The sequence below is a fragment of the Nymphaea colorata genome, chromosome 4 (genome assembly GCF_008831285.2).
Source record: "Nymphaea colorata isolate Beijing-Zhang1983 chromosome 4, ASM883128v2, whole genome shotgun sequence".
Lineage (NCBI taxonomy): Eukaryota > Viridiplantae > Streptophyta > Magnoliopsida > Nymphaeales > Nymphaeaceae > Nymphaea > Nymphaea colorata.
This window is the reverse complement of record NC_045141.1, coordinates 20,378,971-20,400,509: the sequence shown is the minus strand read 5'-3', so window position 1 is coordinate 20,400,509 and position 21,539 is coordinate 20,378,971. Positions and strand designations below refer to the sequence as shown.

General features: G+C 38.4%; 2 protein-coding genes across 2 annotated transcripts; both read left to right on the top strand.

Annotated features, from left to right (window-relative positions):
- The first annotated feature begins 1,639 nt into the window (after positions 1-1,639).
- LOC116252288 (uncharacterized) lies at positions 1,640-5,495 on the top strand. The gene is made up of 7 exons (XM_031626445.2): positions 1,640-1,755; positions 1,910-2,172; positions 2,396-3,460; positions 3,586-3,780; positions 3,867-4,018; positions 5,020-5,130; positions 5,267-5,495. The coding sequence occupies exons 2-7, from the start codon at positions 2,053-2,055 to the stop codon at positions 5,322-5,324; spliced, it is 1,701 nt and encodes a 566-aa protein (XP_031482305.1). The 5' UTR covers positions 1,640-1,755; positions 1,910-2,052; the 3' UTR covers positions 5,325-5,495.
- Positions 5,496-7,247: 1,752 nt separating this feature from the next.
- Positions 7,248-14,133, top strand: LOC116252915 (phytochrome-interacting ankyrin-repeat protein 2). Its single transcript, XM_031627537.2, has 3 exons — positions 7,248-7,980; positions 10,261-10,432; positions 13,653-14,133. The coding sequence occupies exons 1-3, from the start codon at positions 7,849-7,851 to the stop codon at positions 13,862-13,864; spliced, it is 516 nt and encodes a 171-aa protein (XP_031483397.1). The 5' UTR covers positions 7,248-7,848; the 3' UTR covers positions 13,865-14,133.
- The last annotated feature ends 7,406 nt before the right edge of the window (positions 14,134-21,539 follow it).

Genomic DNA, 21,539 nt, shown 5'->3' with positions numbered 1-21,539 from the left:
CAAGAACATCTTAAAACCAGATATAGCAAAGAATATACCCGATATCGGTAACCATAAACATTGCTATACCATAAACCATTGTTGGTTCTCGGCACTGTTCTTTAGCAATAACTTTTACATTTTTGAACATTTGGATATACGTATATATATAGCCTCAACACTAAAAGATGTATAAATTCCAATATTCCTTTCGAGTCGTATGTAATTAATGCTGGTAATTACTGGATGTACTTTGACGAAAGGAAGAAAGAATAGCAGATAGAGTAAGTCTTATATCCCCTTAAAAATACTTTCTGTTCTGACAGGGGGTTGTTATATCAATAGAATAATAGCAATAATGATATTGCATGGCTAAGTATAATCTAATACGATCCAATACGTTCCTTCCGGTGAATAATTATTGGCTTCCATCTCATATCAAGGAAAGGAACTACCATATCCAGCAATGCACAAAGGTCACTCTAAAAAATTAAAAAAAAAAAGTATCATCTACTCAACGTATATCGACCAGCAAGAGAGTTGGTGCCGTATCAAAAGTTTATGGATTTCGATCTGATGCCGAATTCTATGCATTTTACATATTGGTGACGAAAATTCCATGTATTCTAAAAGAACCCTGAAAAAGCAAGTCACTATTTCTATGCCCCTGAGGTCTCGTCAAGAGGGAGAAAGTCAAAGGTTATATGCGTCACTGTTCAAAACTTCAACGTGCTGCTCTGCGACCTGGCGCTGCCTCCAAAGCGTCCTTGCTTTCCCTCTCTCGCTCCACAACTGGGGAGCCTTTGGCTGGAAATTTTAAAACGCGGTCCATTTCACATGAGGTGCCATCGTTTTTCGTCATACCAGAGATAGGGATAGATTTCTCAGTATGGTCCTTTCAAGGTTTAGGGGCGAAGTCAATTTTTTTTTTTTTAAAGCATTAGATATATAGTTAATAAAGTTTTAATGGTATGTGGGACAATAATTCGCTGCCTTAAAAATTAAACACTGGATTAAGGTTTTAAAGAATAGGTTATGTAGAGTCTAAAACCCTTGCCAAGGCCCATCTTTTTTTTAAGATTTTCGAAATAAAACAAAGCTGGATCTGCATACAATGAGATCCAAATTAGTTAACTTAGATCAAGGCATTACCCGCCACTAGGAGTAAACACGAGCCAAGGTCGAGCCTGAGTTCAGTCAGCTCGAGTTCGGCTCGGCTAATGAAACCTCAAGTTTGAGAATAGCTCGACGGAAGTAATTATGTGTTGAGCTCGAGCTCAACTTGATTAAGACTCGACAAACTCGTTTGAATAGATTTGATATTCATTGTTACGTGTTGAGTTCGAGCTTGACTTGATTAAGACTTAACAAACACGTAAACTTGTTTGAATATATCGACTTGATTAAGGCTCGACAAACTCGATTAAGGCTCGAGCTAGACTTGACAGTTACATGTTGAGTTCAAACTCAATTCGATTATTTAAACGAATCGACTCGTGGAACTAGTTGTTCACCCCTCCCTCTCACCACACACGTAGACTCAAAAGGCTTGGATCCGAGTTACGCGAGGGCTGTTTCTGCTATTTGTAAAGCTCAGAGCCGCTTTGGAGAATATGTATATCAAACTGGGCGACGCGGTTAAAGGCTTCCATGTAACACTCCCCCATTCCCTGCAACTCTGAGCCCCTCCACCTCTCTCTTTTCCCTTTCTCTTGAAAACGATGACGTAATCATCTTGGTCTTCGGAAACTGGGAAATAAAGTTCGAATCTGGAAGGTGAGAATGAAAGGAAGGAATGGAGGAGAAAATCGCATAGGAAAAGCGACGAGCTTTTATGAATACAGACTACAACTACAGAGATAATAATTTCGTTTTGTTCTATCTCTAAGCATTATTTTGCCCATTGCTCAGGCTTTCCGTTCCTGTGCAGATCCTGCCGGTTTCCTTCTTGTTACCAATTCCTAGAATCTAGGGTTTACTTCCTCTGTATGTGGGAAGAAGGATGACACTGGAAGTGATGGTGGACTTGATGGAGTGAGTGAAGTGGGAGTGAAAGGAAGAAAGGGAGGTGAGATGGGGGCGGGGTGTAGCAAGGTGGAGGACTCAGTTTGCGGCCGAAGGAAAAGCACGGTGTTCCAATCCTGTTTGAAAGGCTTCTCCTGCTCTGCACATAGCTTTCATGGTCGGGATCAGGTCTGAATATATTCTCTTTTTGTTTGAGTTGAAAATTTGAAATTTTCTGTTTCTCATGTAAACAATGGAATGTAGTCTTTTCCCCCCTTCATCATCGTTGTTTCTTAATGCACATTTTGTCTCTGTCCTCTTTTCCGTAAAGATCTTGATTTTGGTCCTATTGTGAAACTTGAGACGTTTTACTCCTAGAGATCAAGTCTCATGTGTTGCTATGTTTCTTCAGAGAAAAGAAAGATGCGGGATACGTTGGAGACCATTCAGGCGTCACGCCAAAAGGCAACCAGATGGGGTTAAATGTCATAGCTGTGTAAAAGGTGATGGCTTGAGAAGTATTCCAACAACTGAGATCAACTCTGGTGTAGGATTTGATGGATGGGTTCAAGAAAATGCACCATCAACTGAGTTCGTTGATGAAAGCAACTCTGGACGATTTCCGAGTACTACTGAACCATTGGCATCCTCAAACCGCTTGAGCCGTCGTTTGAATGTGATCCCTGACCATGGTCGCGCCGTATTGAACAAAGAGACAAGCCCTGGCTCCTCTGAGGCTTGCTCAGTTTTGTCCAATGGTCCTGAAATTTCAAGCTCTTTTGCAGCTTGTAGAGAAGGTGGTTTGGAATCTGAGAGTGGCGTTCTTCCAAACGATAACTCATGCTCCTTATCTACATTTCCTTTGGTGGAGCCATCAAATGGTGTTTTTCGAGATGTAGATTCTTCTTGTGCCGAACCGCAATTTGCCAATTCTGCTTCTGTAGTTCAGGAGCGGGGTCCGGTTTTGGCTACTGCCCAGGATAGAGAAGGTCACGGTTCTATTGGATTGTCTGAAACTTCTAGAAGTGGGTCTTCCTTGGGCCATCTTGGAACAACTAGTGGTGAACAAAGGCGCCCCTGCAGAAGGACAGGGACTCTGGAAGCTGCCGGGGACGGCATACAGTTTGGCCGGACATTGAGTGTTGGCAGACTTCGTGATAGAGTTCTGCGAAGAAATGCATCATCCAGGGGTTCATTCAATCATGTAGCGAATGATGATATGTCTAGGGATGTTAGACAAGGTACTGTAAGACAGATTTTGGACCATGCAACTGAAGAAATCATCAATCAAAGGGCTGAAAATCCTCAAACGTCCTCCAATTATAATGTTATTAATGCTGATAGTTCTGTTCGATCCATTAACAACGGCCACCAATTCAGGTTGAATAATCAACAAGCAGGTGCAGATGCTAATAATAATACTCCTCCGTTGCATAGATCTACATTTATTGAACGAAGACAGAGAGTGAGGTCTCAGGCAAGTCATGCCACTTTTCTTTCCTTCCTTCCTTCCTAGTTGGGGTGCATATATTTTGGTTATGAATCTTTTCGATTTTCAATCTACAATAGCTTGTAGGAATTCTAATAACACGTAATTTTCAGGTTCATGCTCTTCAGCGTTTGGGTAGCCGTTTTGAGAATTTAGTCGGCCATGATAGGTCTTGCATCTTATCTGGCCATTATCGCAGTGGCCGTTGTCGGTGCCGAACTGGTACTCGGGCAGAGAATAGTGAAGACGAACCAAGCACTAGAACAAGTATATCAAGAATCGTTATGTTGGCAGAAGCATTATTTGAAGTAAGAGGCTACATGATCTTTATGTGAACAATTTTCCTGATCACATGGTATAATTTTGAGTATGAACATTTAGGTATTTTATTTAGGTTCTGGATGAAATTCACCAGCAGTCGGTGGTCTCATCTTCTCGCCCTTCTGTCTCCTCTTTTGGGTCCGTGCCTGCTCCAAAGGAGGACGTAGAACGTCTACCTCTAAAACTGTATACTAGATCTGGCATTAAGAATGAAGAAGCTGCCCAGTAAGTTGTCAACTATCTACCTTGATGTTTTCATGAATATTTTTTTGTATATTTGTAAATGTACCGACTTTTTGTTTATTTCATATGAAATTTCAGCTAAATACTTGGTTTGATTGGTTGGATTCATCTCCTATTTTAGTTAGTGTGGAATTATTAAGATCAGGATGGTTCCGTTATAGTCGGTTCAGAGGCACTTTATTCATGTTATCCAAATGGGCTTACAGCGTATTTTGGTGCTTTATTATTCTGGTAGCTTATATACTAGAGTACGGGGTTAAACCTTAATTGGTGAGTATTATATGAGTAAATCACAGTCCTGATTCAACTCATTGTATTCCATTCATATGCAACCAATATCATATCGAAGCCATGTAAGTTAACTTTGCTGAAGTATGGATATAAGAGCTCCAAGGGGGTTTTGAAAGTAAACATTTTGAAGTCTAAGCTGATATTAGTTATAATCTCATGTGCTTGACCAGTCAGATCTTCCCAGTTGAACAATCGGATACTGTTTTTTGTGAAAATGGTTTTCACTAGGAGTAGAGTTCTAGCTTCTCAAGACATCTTAACCTATTGGAACCCCTAAAGAAAAGGACCACATACATGTGGTCTTGGCCCAAAATGGTGGGGCCCAGGAGTGAATATTGGTGTGGCCCAAATAACTGATGCTTGTTTAGTACTTTCTCTTCAAAAAGCGTGTGCAATGGAAATATGACGTGATTTCACTCTTAGTTGCTTTAACTTTTATATTTTGAATTTTTTATCTGATGTTGTACTTGGGTACTTGGGGTGAAAGAGTCAACTTCTCTGTTTACTTTCTGAAGCTTATACTAGTTTGTTTTAGCAAAGATAAGGCCCTCCAGAAGTTGTTTGGGGGACAACAGTTCATTTCTCTGCAACTTATCCCTTTCACAGCACGATGCACAAGGTCTGCAAAATGTTTGGCTCTATTATTTGGAAAGTCATCATACTGTCTTACTTCTTGTATGCGTCTCCTGCAGATGCCACATTTGTCTTGTGGAATATGAGGAAGGTGATTGGATGAGAATTCTCCGCTGCCAGCATGAGTTCCACCAATCATGTGTAGACAAGTGGTTGAAAGAAGTTCACAGGTACTCTGCATATTTGATGCGCATTTTCCTGTCACTGATTATCACCACGAAATTGTCTGCTGTTTTATCTGGTTGCCAATTTCGTGCTCCAAAATTCTTGTTGAGATTTATGATTATCTTTACCATTGTTATCCAGGGTGTGCCCGCTTTGCCGAACAAATGTTTGTTTGTCTGATTCTTTGCCATTGGAGTGAGTCGATTCAAATGCAAGCAGATAGTGGCTAGTTTCCTTTGTATCCTCATCTGTATATCTGTTTACCAATAATGCAAACAGATAATGGCCAGGTTCCCATATTTTTTTATACTGATTTAATTTGTTATGAGCATTGTCTTCTCCATAATGGATGAGCTGCTTCTTCTGTTGACGGCGGTCACCTGCTCTCATCAAGTGATTTAGTTTTTGCAATATTCGTTGGCAGGACGAGTCTGGTCAGTCTTTTGTTACATCTGAAACACCTAGAAAATCTGGTGCAATCAGAAAAATGCTCTGCCTGATGGTTAGAGGACATGGTTTCGAATTTTAGCCCCGGCATCTTTTAAGAAAAAAGACAAGTTAGTTGAAAAAAATAAATGTTTAGAATCAGGGGCAGGAACCCGGGATTAGAGGATTCTCCTTCCTTTAAATCTTCCTGGAGAAATAATGCATATAATTTTTTTTAATTGACACGCCACCTCTGATGCAAATTTTTTTGAAAGTTTAACTCCATGTTACCTATATTTTCGTGGTTTTGCGGATCGAGATTTGTCTTTGATCCGTCCTTCTCAAAAGTGTAACCTGTAAATTGTGTTGAACTCTAAAAGGTGTTGGCTTTAGTCGGTGGTTGCGCGGTAAGTCTTATGAGCCGTTATCTTCTTTCATTCATGGCTCTGCTTCCTGACCTTGAGGAGGGTCAATTAAGGCTTGAGGGTTCATCGTTTTACTTCTACCGACACTCTAGAGAATGTTCAGCAGCCTTGCCGGTAGACGTCAATGCAGCCCTGAATCCTGTTCGGAAAAAAAACCCTGTAGATCGGAAAAAAAAAGAGAGTATAACTCTGAGATTTTCTTTGCATAGTTGGATTTTCCTTTCACTCACCAAAGAATGTTGAGCAGCAAACTATAATGGTTAGTATTTACTTAGTTAAATATGGAAAACTTGCAGGAAGCCAACACAAAAATTAACAACATAACTTTAATCAGTACCCATAGCCATGAATAAAAATCCCAACACAGTTATTGTCAAAAACAAATAATTCAACCTAGCTTGATTCATAATTACGCCTGGCTTTCGCTTTGTAATTGCTTCCAAAATTTCTTCTTATTAAATGGCCGTTTACGAAGAATATTGTGTTTTGGGGACATATGCTTTTAGAATACATGTTTGAAAAACATTATGTTTTTATTTTAAATAGCATGGTGAATTGTATTAAGCATTTGGTTATCAAATCAAGGAGCAACATCAATTTTTGCATGTTACTAATAAGTTTTAAACATATAATTCGTGTGTATATATGTCTCCTACATCTCTGGACGTCGACAAGAAAGTATGTTTTTACATGCCTTGTGCCTTGATTACGTGCTCCCTCTAAAGTCTAAATACGGTTTGAAGCAGATTAAGAGACGGGTAGAGATCCGTGTCCATCTAAATACAAACTGAGCTGACTACGAAACGGGTAAGGATCTGCTATACCAATCCAGCCATATTGCTTTGTATCGAAACAAGTTTTATATATATTCACATAATATTCAATTAGTAAGCTCTGGTAATAGCTTATATTGTTTAAAGTTTTAGATATTTACATGCAAATATTCAATTAGTAAATACTAATCGTAGCTAAGTTATTTAAAAATTTTACACACATAACTACCGCATATATTCACATAATATTCAATTAGTAAGCTCCGGTAATAGCATATATTATTTACAGTTTTTGATATTTACATGCAAATATTCAATTAGTAAATACTAATCGTAGCTAAGTTATTTAAAATTTCACACATGTAACTGCCGCTCGAGCACGTCGAGAACCGGCGGGTAAGTACGATGGCTATCGGGGAAGACAAAACGTGGACTCATCCGGATTAATCGGATTTGGATCTGAGACAATTGGACGGATTGTTGTATATATGGGCAGGGACGGCGGTTTTGCTTTTTCCCGGGTGGCAGGGAATCCTTCTTCGCGTTGGAGAGTGACTTATCTCTTTCTAGGGTTTCAGTTTTTCATGTTTCTTCTCCAACGACTTCTGCTTTCTCCTCCTCCTTCACGAGGTAACACGTTCTAATCTGTGTGATGATTCCATCTTCTTCCCTCTTTTGATTCCTTCTAAGGATTCTCTTCTTCTTCCTCTTGTTTCTTTTTTCGATTCTTTCAAAGATCTCCATTATGATTATCACTTCCCCATTGAAACTCCTCCCGTGCTTCGCGTCTCAGAACCTCCGTCGCATCTTTGGTCCCGGCTTGAATCCCTTCGCACCATACGGCATGGCGAATCATTCCTTCTTCTCTCGTTAATTTCCAAACCCTAGCCTGCCATGTAAATCCCGGTTTAGTTTCTCGTGAGACAGTTGTTTATGGTCTTATGGAACGTTAAGAATTCTGGTTGTGTTTGAAATCGTTGAGGTTCTCTGATATAGACAAAAAGGGCTGTGGAAAAAGTGTCTTCGGTTTGAGTGTTCCGGGAGTGATCTTCTTGTTGTAATTTCTGGTAAACTGTCAACGATTTTGTTTTCGTGAGATATGCCTCAAGAGTGCAGGCCTTCTTTGAGGCGCAATTTATCCAGAAGGTGGTTGCGGATATGTCCTGAAGAGAGGGATGATAGAGGTTGGACTCTTCTTCATGTTGGTGCTCATAAAGGCGATCTGAAGGAGGTATTGGGTTGTTCATTATTTTGTTATCTTTATAGTTTATTCCCAGCGGTCGCGAAGTGCAGTAGTTTCTGGAAAAGCTTTGTGAAGTCTTTGCTCTTTTAACGTTGAAAGGCTATCGCTCTATGTTCTTCAGCATACATATGGTATAGTTAGATTCGAAGATCTTTCTTGCGATCTCCTCTAATATTCCTCTCGTACAAGTTGATTTGAATTTTTGATGGGTTTCTCTTCGATTCTGCAAGTTGAGCTTGCTTTACAGTTCCTTTGTTTGATAAAAAGGAAAAAGCCTTTGCTGTCTGATTCATCCTAGTTCTTTCTGTTTTGCTTTTGCATCTGATTTGTATCACAACGTTGTCTTGCGGTTATAAGATTGGTGTCCGAGTGTTGTATCAAGGTTGATGTTAAACTTTGTCACATTAGACAATTTAACCACTTAATGTAATTACCTGAGTGACTGCAATCCCAGAAAGAAAGTAGACGGCAATCCCAGAACTTTGGAGCCATTGGTTTTTCATTCTTGCAAATGAAATTTCTGACTAAACCATGGTTTCGAATGTTGGAACAAAAATGTGAAGAGTCTGAAGACGCAAGGCTTTGAAAAATAGGAAGTGATCATTTCAAAAATTTTGATGATTCGGGAAGCAACTAAGTGAGAAGCATATTACCAAATGCTAATTATTTGATCCGAAATGAATAACTTGTTAAAATACAAACCAGATTATAGGGATGATGTCTAAGACTCTAAATGCAAATTTAAATTAAATTGGTACAGAAATGGTAAACGCTAAAAACTAGTTTTGTTGGTCAATAGAATAACACATGAAAATGAAGGATTCTTGACTGCGTGAATAAGTAAAGAACAACAACTGTGTATGAGCCATGAGGTGAAAAAGATAATGAGGCTGTTCAATAAAAATAGAATGCAAGTCCGTGATGTCAAAGACTCAAAAAACTTGTGGAATACAAACAGGATGAGTTGATGATATTCATAGTCTATGAGTTCACTTCAAACTTGCCGAAGAAATTGCTGCAAATTTAAAATGTAAATTTAATGACTGAAAATTTAAAATGCAAATTTTCTTTCACTTCTTGTTTTGGCATTAAAGTCGTTCACTGTAGGCTGTATTATGTAGTGATGAGTGACACATTGCCCCCATGAAAATTCTGGCTGCAAAGAAAGTAGGGAGATGATGTAGAATTAACCTTCATGCTAATTACAAACTTATGGAGGTGTTTGATCACATGGGCACAAAGTGAGGATATTCAAATATTATTGGCTGGGAATTTTGTCTTTGGAGAACATTTCTCTCTTCCATTTTCATTTGGCTGATCTCTTGTGACCTCTCAAATCTTCTCTTATGTGTTTGTTTGTTATCTTACCCTCGTAAAGGTTTTTTTATTTTTCTCGGAAAAAGGAAAAGTACCATATGCTCTAATATGGTATAGGAATTTTATCCAGAACATGCCTTTAATAGATAATGCCTTCCTGTCATTGTAAAGCTAAGTTGCATATAATGGCGCAAATAAGTGGCTGTTGCCTGTTGGTGGTTGCAGGCAATACTTTCTCAACTATGCATTTATTTGGAGTTCAGGCGAAGAGCTTATCATGTTTTTGTGACTATACTTCACTATTACTGAGATGTATGAGTTTGTAACTTGTTGGGTTGATTTGTGCTATTTGTTTCTTCACGTTTATAGGATAAAGTCTTTAAAGTTTACACTAATTTTCTTAGTTGGTCCAATTTCTCATTATTAAACGGGATTCTGTACGAATCTATTTCTTATTGGTATATGACATTGATTTGGATGTAATATTAGTCTCTGTTTTGTCATTATTTTTTTGTAATGGTTAGATGGAAGGAAAAACATGTAATTTTTTCCTCATGTATTTTGTTTAAGTTGCTTGAATGGTGGAAAAAAACCTGGTCTGCACTTTGCAAAGAAACTGTTTATGCACAAATTATCTCATTATTGTTTAATGGCTGTTTGGATGACACCTCAAGACCAGGTTTTTGGCATGTTTTGGTGTCTGCAAAACTGGGTATGAGGAAAAACCTGGTTTTGACAAAGCTTGGTTTTGTAAAAGAGAGTGGAAAACCTGGCCCCCCTCAGGTTGTTCAAGAACCAGGTTTTGGGTGTGTCACCCAAACAAATGGTTTTTTAAACCCATTAAAAAGCTCTGTCTTCATAAAACCAAATTTTCAAAAAGCTGGGTTAGATGAGGATGTCATCCAAACGCCCTCTTAAAGGTTGTCATTGTAATGCTTTATTTTTCCTCAGGTGAGACGGCTTCTTGAGGATGGCATTGACGTTAACATTGCAGCATGGGGGCCCCGATCACTTGGTCTGACCCCACTGCACCTTGCTGCTCAAGGAGGCCACCTCAAGGTGATGGATGAATTACTTGAACGTGGTGCTGATATCGATGCTAGAACGAAAGGTGCTTGTGGCTGTAAGTATCTTAATGTCACTAATTTGGATGATGATGGAAAATTTGAAACTTAATCCAAGTTGGTATTGCATTCCATGAATTCCTGAAATTGACTTGGTTTGGGAGTGTTTTTTGCTTATGATGATCTGCTTCCTTTTTCAGATCGACTGTGCTTTTAGATAATGTTGGAAGCAATTGTTGTAAAAGGCGTATCTTAGGTAACATTTGATGGGCTGGAAATTCACTGTAGCACAGGAAATTTATTTCAAATTTTTAAAATTTTTTCATATTATCAAACATGGAAAATTTTTTTTTGGCCCCGCGGAAATATATTTTCGGAAAATTTTTTCCTGTTGAGAGCCGGAAAAATTTTTCCGGTTTTTTTTTTTTGGACCATTACCTCCGCTGCTTCCTTTCTTCCTCCGCCTCCCTTCTTCTTCCTCCGTTGCCTCCTTTCTTCCTCCCTCTTTCTTCCTCCGCCTCCCTTCTTCCTCCCTCGCTCCCTTCTTCCTGCGTCTCCCTTCTTCTTCCTCCATTGCCTCCCTTCTTCCTGCGCCTCCCTTCTCCTTCTTCCTCCGCCTTCCTTCTTCTTCCCTCCTTCTTCCTCCGCCTCCCTTCTTCCTCCCTCGCTCCCTTTTTCCTTGCTCCCTTTTTCCTCCCTCGCTCCCTTCTTCCTCCGCCTCCTTTTTTCCTCCCTCGCTCGCCTTGTTCCTCGCTCCCTTTTTCCTCCATCGCTCCCTTCTTCCTCCCTCGCTCCCTTTTTCCTCCGCCTCTCCCTTCTTTCTGCGGCTCCCTTTTTCTTCCCTCGCTTCCTTTTTCTCCCTTCTTCCTCCCTCGCTCCCTTTTTTTCCCTTCTTCCTCCCACTCCCTTTTTCCTCCCTCGCTCCCTTTTTCTCCCTTCTTCCTCCCACTCCCTTTTTCCTCCCTCGCTTCCTTTTTCTCCCTTCTTCCTCCCTCGCTCGCCTTCTTCCTGTGCCTCCCTTTTTCCTCCCTCACTCCCTTCTTCCTCCCACTCCCTTTTTCCTCCCTCGCTCCCTTTTTCTCCCTTCTTCCTCCCACTCCCTTTTTCCTCCCTCGCTTCCTTTTTCTCCCTTCTTCCTCCCTCGCTCGCCTTCTTCCTGTGCCTCCCTTTTTACTCCCTCGCTCCCTTCTTCCTCCCTCGCTCCTTTCTTCCTCTGCCTCCCTTCTTCCTCCCTCGCTCCCTTCCTTCGCCTCCCTTTTTCCTCCCTCGCTCCCTTCTTCCTCTGCCTCCCTTTTTCCTCCCTTCTTCCTTCGCCTCCCTTCTTCCTCCCTGGCTCGCCTTCTTCACTTGGAAATATATTTCTTTTTCATCAAACTAAGAAATAAATTTCTTGAAATTTATTTCTCAGCCATCACACACACATCCAAATGAGAATCGGAAAGATTTTTCCAATTCCTTTATTCCAAAAAACTTATTTCCAGAAATATTTTTTCAATTCCAAGTTTCCAATCCATGAAAAGTTACCTTAATGTGTATTGATCATGCTGACCCATACATGTATTGTAACATATCGTGGACTTATTGTAAAATTATTTTTTAATGCACAAAAATCAGAAAAATAAAATAAATAGAGAAAATTTCAGAAAAAATCAAGAAAAATGGTTTTTTTTTGTATGAAACTCATTAATTAACATTCACGATTAATCATTCATAAGCTATTAGTATGTTAATGACATATTAATAAAATAAAGTTTAAAATTTGTTGCATCACATCCAAGCCAATTCGTAATTATTCACTGTAAATGAAAACTGAAATTATTTTTATCTTTAAGTGACAATTGTCATCAATCAATATGATATATCGTCATCTCTTTTTCATCTTCATCCTATCTTCATTCCCATTTGCTTCAATTTTTGTTTCATTGCTTCATTGTGTCTCTAAAACGGTAAAAACGCCCCCTCCCACAGCATTTAGGAACATTGAAATTAAAAGGGGAGAGGAGCTTTGAACAGAGAACTCGGCAAACAGGGGCGTGGGGCCTCCTTTTAAAAAAGCGCCGCATTGTAAGGTATGGCCCGTATCAATATGGGGGCTGTATCAATACACAAACATTGTGTATTGATACTGTGTCATATAGGATGGTACTGTATCATGATACGGTTCCGTATCGAATGGTACGGATGACACTAGCTGGAAGTCTTTATCTAGTATGGCTCTTAAATTACTTAAACTTGTATTGTTAAGCAAGTTTTTGATTTTCTGCGTTTGTAACAATCTTGTTATGGTAGTTTGTTAGTTGTGTTTAAACTAGAAATTAAGCTACACTTGCCATTCTGCTAGGTGATAGGAAACTGTAGCGCGAACTAAAGAGGGTAGATCGAGAATATGGGTCATGGATGACCATGGTTGTAGGCCTTTATATATGCCTTTTTTTCGTTCATGAATGATCTTTTTATGATTTAAAATTTGGTGAAATCTGTAATTAGGCCATTAATCTTCATTTTTCGCGCAAGGAATGCTGTCAAATGTACAGATGTGCCATGAATGTGGACCATGCAGACATGTCTGTAGGCTTGTGTTGCTGTACATTTAACGTCGCACTAAAAATTAGTGCATGTTAATATATTTTTCTTCTGAAAATTGGTTGTTAACCACATTTTTAAATCTGAATTGAAATTTTAATTTCAAATTTCATAACAGGTTGCTCTAAATAGGGCTAAAAATTTGTCAGTTAATGAATCTGTTCTATTTATACCTCCGTAAGTTTGTGGATGTTCCGTATTCTCGATTTTTTGTGGACAGGTAAGCTGCCAGTTCTTCAGCAGCAATGTCTAAACCATTAGTTTAATGTCAAATAAGCAATAGATTAAGTATTCATGAGTCTAAAGTGAAATCCAAGTGCATTTCTTCAATGAAGCTTTTTTAAGGATAACAACACCTGGAGGTCTGGGAGGCCATGAATAAAAGATTTTAGTTATTGGTCGTGGTTGTGTGCATAAAGTATGATTCACACACATGTAAAGATATTCGTGCAGAAGTGGCTATTTATATTTCCACGTGGACGGTAGAATTCTCCATAGAGGGTGCAAGTATTGATGCATTTGACTCCCTTTGTCAATTACTGTTGAGGAACGTTTTGTTCTTTTGATTGAACAGTACTCATAGATTTTATCATTTATGAGTGATCCTATCTGCCATTTGGAACTGCTTGCTACCATTATTTGTTAACGTAATCTTCAAACTTAGTAATTGGTGGATGGTCCTTCAATTTCTACCAGGGACTCCTCTACACAATGCAGCGAAGGCTAGAAAGAAGGCGGCAGTAGAATTTCTGATTGAAAATGGAGCTTTCCTGCCACCCGACATCAATGACATGAGATTCAATCCTCCTCTGCACTACTGTCCTGGCTTAGAGTGGGCTTATGAAATGAAGAGGCTCCGTGATGAGAGTCAGTCTTCTGGTGATGGTTCTTCAACATCTGACAGCTGATGATCTACTGCCTGTTCTTTGCCTATGGCTTGCTTATGTCCTTGATGTGCTACCTGTCGTCTCTACCATGAACGACCGATAAGATAAACCGGACTTGTTAGACATTTATGATATCTATGATATGCTTGTAGATTTGTGCAGATATTACTGGTGCGATCTGCTAAGGACCGCTTTTTTGTGCGTGTAATGTGTCAGAGTGACATCTCTGTGTTAATCGGATTGTTGAATGATACTTATAGTGTGTTAAGATACGACTGTCTATTTCTTCAGTTGTGAATGATGTGGTTGGAATGAAAAGAAAGGGTAGTGAGGGCTGTTCGCGGTGCCTCCTATCTCGCGTTTGAGTGCGGGCATGGTTGGAACCTTAAATTTAGTGCCCCGTCCTTTTCTAGCTTCTCTCATTAAATCACGACCCACGGAGAAGTTCATGCAATCCCAAGCATTCAAGATTTTTCACGGAAGGGATTTGAACTTTTTTTCTCTCAACCTGAGAGATTTCATGGTTCGTTTGACCACCAAAGGATCCAAAAGATCATCTCCTAACTGAGACGATAATGCTGAAAAGATACAGATGTCATTAACCTTCAAATTTTTTGTTCCTTAGTTCAATTGGCATCTGTGGACGGGAAGGTAAGCGAGGTTCAAACAAGCCTTTCCGATAAGCGTATCCTGCGCTCTATATTGTGTACATGAGATCTGACTTTACGTAGAGATTAGTTACACACTTGATTTAATAAGCTCCTCCCAGAGTCGATCTCGACGTGTGTAGCATGTTTTAGTTAAGACAGTCCAGTTTGGTTTCGGATTTCTGCCTACCTTACAAGCAAATTGCCCTGCTAAATGTTCTTATAGAAGTGACTGGACGTTCATTTTTGTTTTTACATTTTTTCTTTTAGGGTGCAAAATATTCTTCAGGTTCAGGCTCACTTTTGTTGCAAAGAAGCAGTATCTGCACCTCTATTAGTGACTTAGGAAAAAGATGATTAAACCTTACATATAAAAAATGGAAAGGATCTCAACTTTTGGCAGTATGATAAGAACGTGACTAAGGGAAAAAGCATACGTTTCTAAATTGCTACTAGTTTAGGGAGTACACAAAGGGAAATGTGGATCACTACTCCCACTTGGTATTTGCTGCTTGTAATTTCACTTTGGTGTGACGACGTTGGTTTGAGTTAGCCACTTAGTCTCCGAACGAGGTGCGATACCCGGTGCAATTAACCAAAGAAGATTTTTTTTTTTTTTTTTTTTAAAGAAACAACCATGATTTTTCCAAGCAAAGGAAGATAACCATTACGTGTTGATGGGGGATGACAAAATTTGGTGTTTGCCTAAAGAGTCACTTCCCGACAGCCAATACGAACTTTGTGGATCCCACCTTGGGCATGCCTAGTTCATACATTGAATCTGGACATACAAATGCTCAGGATACAATGAAACTAGACAGCCTACATGATGGGTACCAACCTTCTGGCGATGCTGAAAAACCATATCTCCTGTTTTGTCTCGCACAGCCTGCCAAGTAAAGGAAAGATGCAAGCAAGTTAAATACATTGAAAGGTCGTTCGGCAACAGTAACACATTGTTATCGTCCCGTGAATGTAGTCTGAAAAATGAGACATGTTCGACAAGCATTGTAACAATGCATTTTATAGATCTATCCTATTTTTTGAGACACATTCATGAGACAATAACAATGTGTGATGAGAGCTAAAATATGTCAAAACAGCCATAAAAGATCCTTGAGTCCCATAGGTCATTTCATGTATTATGTGATTTTACAGTTAAATCATAGGGTCATGAAGTGAACCCAATTCCACTTCACTTTTTAAGAGAAAAATAAAAACATGTTTCAAGACACAATAACAAAATTGACGTTCTACACTTGTACAGCTATTATACGCGAAACTCTTTGGCGTACAAAAATGAATCGCTTCGGCAGCCGAAATAGGAAGGGACCCTATGAGCAGCTTATCTCAATTTTTGGGGCCCCAAATGATAACTTTGGGCGTGCTACTCACATGATTCGCTCTTAATCATAGATCAATAATGGAGCCCCACCAGTTCAATGGCCGATGGTTCCTATCCTCCCTCTCTCTCTCTCTCTCCCTCTCTCTCTTTATATATATATATATGACTGCTATTTTTGATCAAACAGATAAATAGATATATATATAGCAGCTATTTTTGATGAAACAGTCGACGGCCTTTTTTTTCCACGTCACATTCATGTACATCCATTAAACTGACATATGAGCAGTCCGGATGTCCTGCCATGTGCTGTCATGTGAGTCTGTCCTTTTATATATATATATATATATATATATATATATATATATATATATATATATATATATAGAGAGAGAGAGAGAGAGAGAGAGATGATGTTAGTTGATACATGGGTTGAAATTTTAGGAGTTTTTCGTTTCTTAGATAATTTAAGCATATCTGTTAGTTAAGATATTAAGTAAAGAAATGGCTTCAGTGTGGTTTTTGTATCGGACAAACATAGTGGCTTTTTAAGGATTTTTATATTTAGATGAAATATTACATTCGATTGTTGGCTAAAGGTCGTCTTCTTTTCGTTTGCTTCTAGATCTACTCATTTGCTTGAATGCGAAACGTTCTAATTTGTAAAATCTTAGGAAAAAGAAATGGTAGTTGATGTGTTGATCAAAACTGATGAGATGCCTAAAATTGGTCATAAAACTGAAAATCTGGATATTCTTCACCCCAATTTTGTCTTGGACTTCACCAAATTACTTTTTGTTGTGCTTGAAATCATTTGAATGAGCATGGTCGAATGACCGACAATGATTCTCGCGAGCACCAAGAAATTAATTCCAAGGATGCAAATATCATTGGTGGGTGCTATAAAAGGTTGCGTAAGTGGGTCCAAGGTCCGCCCAGTGGGTCCAGTAAGTTCTGTACGATCAAGTCTGACCACGTGATGCTTCCATGTAACGTACTCTACCCACTTTTGGGTTGTTTATAACTTTAAAGGAGTGTTTCATTACTTTGGATTTGAGATCCATGGATCTGATGTGACATGTTTGTGTTGATCATGTCTTTAGTAAGAGTCATGGTTCATCAAACTAAGGATTTTAAATCAAGCTTAAGATTCACACTTGAGATCCTCATTTTACCTTTTTACTTTGAAGAAAGTGTTGTTCTAAAATCTGTTCTTAAACCCATGGATCTCATGTCACGAGGATAATGGCAGTCAAACACGGACAAAATATACACATGTTGGAGATGCTATTCCAATTCATTTGGTTCTTAAAATTTGTCTTACTTTGGTTCTAACATTTTCAAAAGGTTCAATCCTTTAAATGTTGTGATGCCATGCAATTCCGATGGTCTCATGACCCATAAACTGTCGACAAGAAAAAGTTTTGAACTTGTATAAGAAAATAAGAAAATACCAGGCACATGTTCAAATTACGCTAGAAGACGAGCCCATGTATGTATTTTGTGGACTTAAAGCGCAGTAAAAATGTAATTCCCGATGGATAAGGATGAAGGGAAACTCACAAGGGTTGGGGCCTCCCTGTATTATGTCCGTACATATACGGTGTGGGTTTGAGAGGCTACACATGGGGGCCCCTTCCCTTCTCCATCCTCCATTATATATTTGCGCTCCAACTCCAAATGTGGGAAACCCCACAAACTCATTTCATATTTTCCCTTCAACTTATCCTCATCTTTCTACTAAACATTTTGATATTATTGGCCCACAAAAACCGGATATGATAGATGTCTTTCATGCACAAATTCAATATTTAATGCCAACTCAAACAAGATTATTCCATCAAGTCTCGAACAATTACCAATTTTTTTTGGGATATGAGAAGATTGAACTAATTTCCAAATCTCGCTACTTGTTTCTAGCGAGTGGAAGGTGTGCGCCTCTGTTTAAGTGAGAGCACAAGCCCTCATTCCCTTCCTTTGGCTTTAAGGTATAAGGCTGTATTAGCACTCTAGGGACCCATTACATGTCAGCTAGTATACTGGCTCACTCACACCACTAGAACTAGTGGCTAACCACCTACCACTTACTGGATCAAGCTGGTGCACCAACCCTCGTGAGGCATCTCACCTACCATTGTTTACTTAGTTTTAATAAATATATAAATAAATATATAAATATATAAATAAATAAATAAATAAATATATAGAATGGTGACTCAGGTTATCAAGAGCTACCCAATCATTTAACCAAGGCCATTTAATGTAGATGGATAGTTGAAAGAAAAATATAAAGAAAAATGTGAGAACTTAGATGATATAAATGTCCATCACCTTTTTCTGTGTATTTTTTTTATTAACCATCCATCGTGGTAGATCAAATGGTCTTGATTAAATGACTAGGTGACTCTAAAAAGCTAAAGTCACAATTCAATAAATATATATATATATATATATATATGATGGTCATTTTTCCGTTATTATTCATCGCATCATTTTGTTCTTTAGGGTGCGTTAAGGCGTAAATGGGACACGATATATGCATATGTAACTTTGAATATTTCGAATTCAAAATTTACGAGATACCTTGACCACAAAGATTGTGATGGCCTTCAATTTGAAGCATATACTCACAAGCCGGGCCCCTAGCCTGGCATACATGTGACAAACATGCATAATCTGAATAAATACATATAAGGTGGACCCTTACATTGGAATGCACCTGACCAAGCAATCTCTCAAGCTAATCTGCCCCCATCTTCATGCCTAAAATGGTATTTTCCCTTTATAAATTTCAAGTCAGGTAACATCAATATCATGTTGATAACCCCAAGAAACATAGTTCTTGAAAAATATGTATGAGATTAGCTTATGCAGTCCTATTTGCATATAGGGATTGTCGAATTTTTTGAAAATCATATTTGTGTGCTTCATTTGTTATAAAATCTGAAAGTTCAGTTGTCAAATGCCGCCCTCTCTCTCACATACAGAGTGGGTTGGTAGCATGTAATTTTCATATAGAACACGACATCGAGATGCCGAGTCGTCATTAGCAGGAAGTGGGCCTAGCATGGTCTATCGAGGTCCGTTGAGCTCAGGCTCCATGGCAAATCCAACTGAGTTGGGACCCGCCACCCTTGGCCGAACGCCTCTGCTCTGGATATGTGCGCTGGCTTATTTTGACATACAAGGGAGATGGAATGGCCTCGTCTTGGACTTGAAGGTGCTGACTCATAATAATCATGTCCTACATCAGTTGCCCCCCCTCATATAATTCTTTCCACCCAACATTTTTCATTTATCATAAGAGTTAATCTTATATATATTTTTTTATAAAATCTTCTTACTAGGGGCGGAGCTAGAAATTTTTTGTTAGATGGGCAGAATTAAAGTTTCTAAATTTTGAATAGAGTGGAAATATCATTTTTCAAAATTTTTACATAAAAAAAATGAGGTGGAGTCAGGGTCCATGCGAGCCCTACCTTGGCTTCGCCCTTGTTCCTTATCATATGATTATGAATATAAGTAGTTTGTGATTAGAGATAAGCGATGGGACCAGCACCCACATGTTTCTAGCGATAACTTATTGGCTAACCTTATCTCGGTCCATCCCTTTCCCAGTCTACGAAAAAAAAAACTGCAAAGAAAACAAAATCTCTATCAAAATCTCTATCTTTTTGTATTTTCTTTGTTAGAAGCTATTCATTTTGTGCACTGGGCTCGGACGGTGGATTTCAAACCATGGGGTATTAGATTAGAAGAGTTGAATACTTCAATATTTGGCTAGGTATAAGACTAACCCTAGTTTTACCTATAACACAATTATGATTACCAAGTTATAGTTTGCTGAGGAGCTAAGGGGAATACAATTAGTAACATACCGTTCTATGTATCTGTCCTAAAGATTGAGATAGATTAATAGAAAAATGTTACATATATGTGCTCCAATTTTTAAGTCATATACACGAAACAATATCTTAATGTTCCCATGGCCGAACGACCCTTAAAGTTCATTCTCCTCTTTGCCCTTAGGCTTCAGGGCTGCACTGGGTTAATGCCAGGGGTGGAGGCAGGTGCGAGCTGAGTGTGAGCAATTGTCCGCACATACCCAAAAAGTTTTCATTGTCATATTGATGTTTCAGGACTATTTTTCTCATTTAAATTATATATTGATGTCCCCCCTTAAAAGTTTAAAATTTTGTACCTAATGCTCCTTCACTAAATTAATGCTTATGAAAATCAAACGAAAAATACCAAGACTTGTCAAGTCATATGCAATCACCTATGGATAACTTAATGCATTGTCATGCAATTAAAGCCATTATTAAAGCAAACGCATTTTTCATACAATGATTATGCCTGTGGCCGCATTTAATATGGTTGAGGTGTCCCACTTCCCTATGTCATTGTATAAAATGATTCATCTCCGATTCTGATATCGACAACTTAATGTAAGCACAAGTTGTATGTTACCGACAATTGAAAGAAATATCCTTACATAATTAATTGCTCGCATTGGCTATTTCCTCGCATCAAGCCGCCCCATTAAATGGGATTGAAAGATATGAATCCAGAATATTGGGCAGCCGCATTTGGGTAATGTTCAATTATTGGGGTACTTGGCAATCTTTAAATGCTTTTTAGGTAAATGACAACTGCTTGCCAACAACTGCTTGTTTCGCCTTTAAGAGCAAGATTAGGGCAAGGGACTTTTCTTTTGCATACGGAATCAGAATCCTGTTAATAATTAATCAGATTTGAGTTTTCTTTTAGAATCTAGCTTGTTGGATTCAGTTTTAAATCCAATGTGGGATTACATATGGACCGTTCACTTTAATGGCTTAATTAAATACTCCGAGTCGGACGTCAAGAAGAAAAATCTCTTGCAACATGCTTTCCGGCATATGTAAGCACGTAAGTCGGTGGCAGAGCCAGGATTTTTTGGTTGAACGGCGCTCTAGTCGGTTTGATTTGAGCACTCCATATAAATTTTAAGTCCTTTTACGTGGAAGTTTTTGGTACGCTGGTGTGGGCCACTCATGTATCTTCTCCATTCAAGTAAATGTGATCATTATTGCTAAATTCTTTGATTTGAATAAACATTCAAACAAAGTTTTGGCCTTCGGTTAGCAATTATTTGGGTATTTTGTCAAGCCGTTTTTGGCAATTCTTACTTTTTCATTTATTCTTTTATGATTCAATCAAACACACAAGAAGAAGAAGAAGATATGGAAACAACAATCAGGGTTTTCTAAAATTGTATTTGCCATATAATTTAAATCTTCTAGATGTATGTTATTAAATGGCTAAAAATTAAAAATCTGTTGTTTGAAAGCACTTTAAACTATTAATGAAAAACACAAACATAAACCATTGTTGCAACATATGTTGTGAATTTCTAATCTCCAATCATTTGGCAACATTGGTGTATTTGAAATCTTTTACATGCTTACAAGAACATTGGTATATTTCATTAAGTATTGTAATATCGTTCTACCGTTGCAGGTGAAATATAGAAAACAACTAACTACAAGACTGTGTGATGGCAGCCCATGTGAGTTTTTGTAGGTTTGCTGTTTAGGAACAATAAGGTCTCTATCTCTCTCTCTCTAAATTAAAGGTCACATGTGAATCCATTTATGGGCTTAAATAATAATTGGAAATTCAAGAATTTTAAAATATTAATACATTTAATTTATTAATTAAT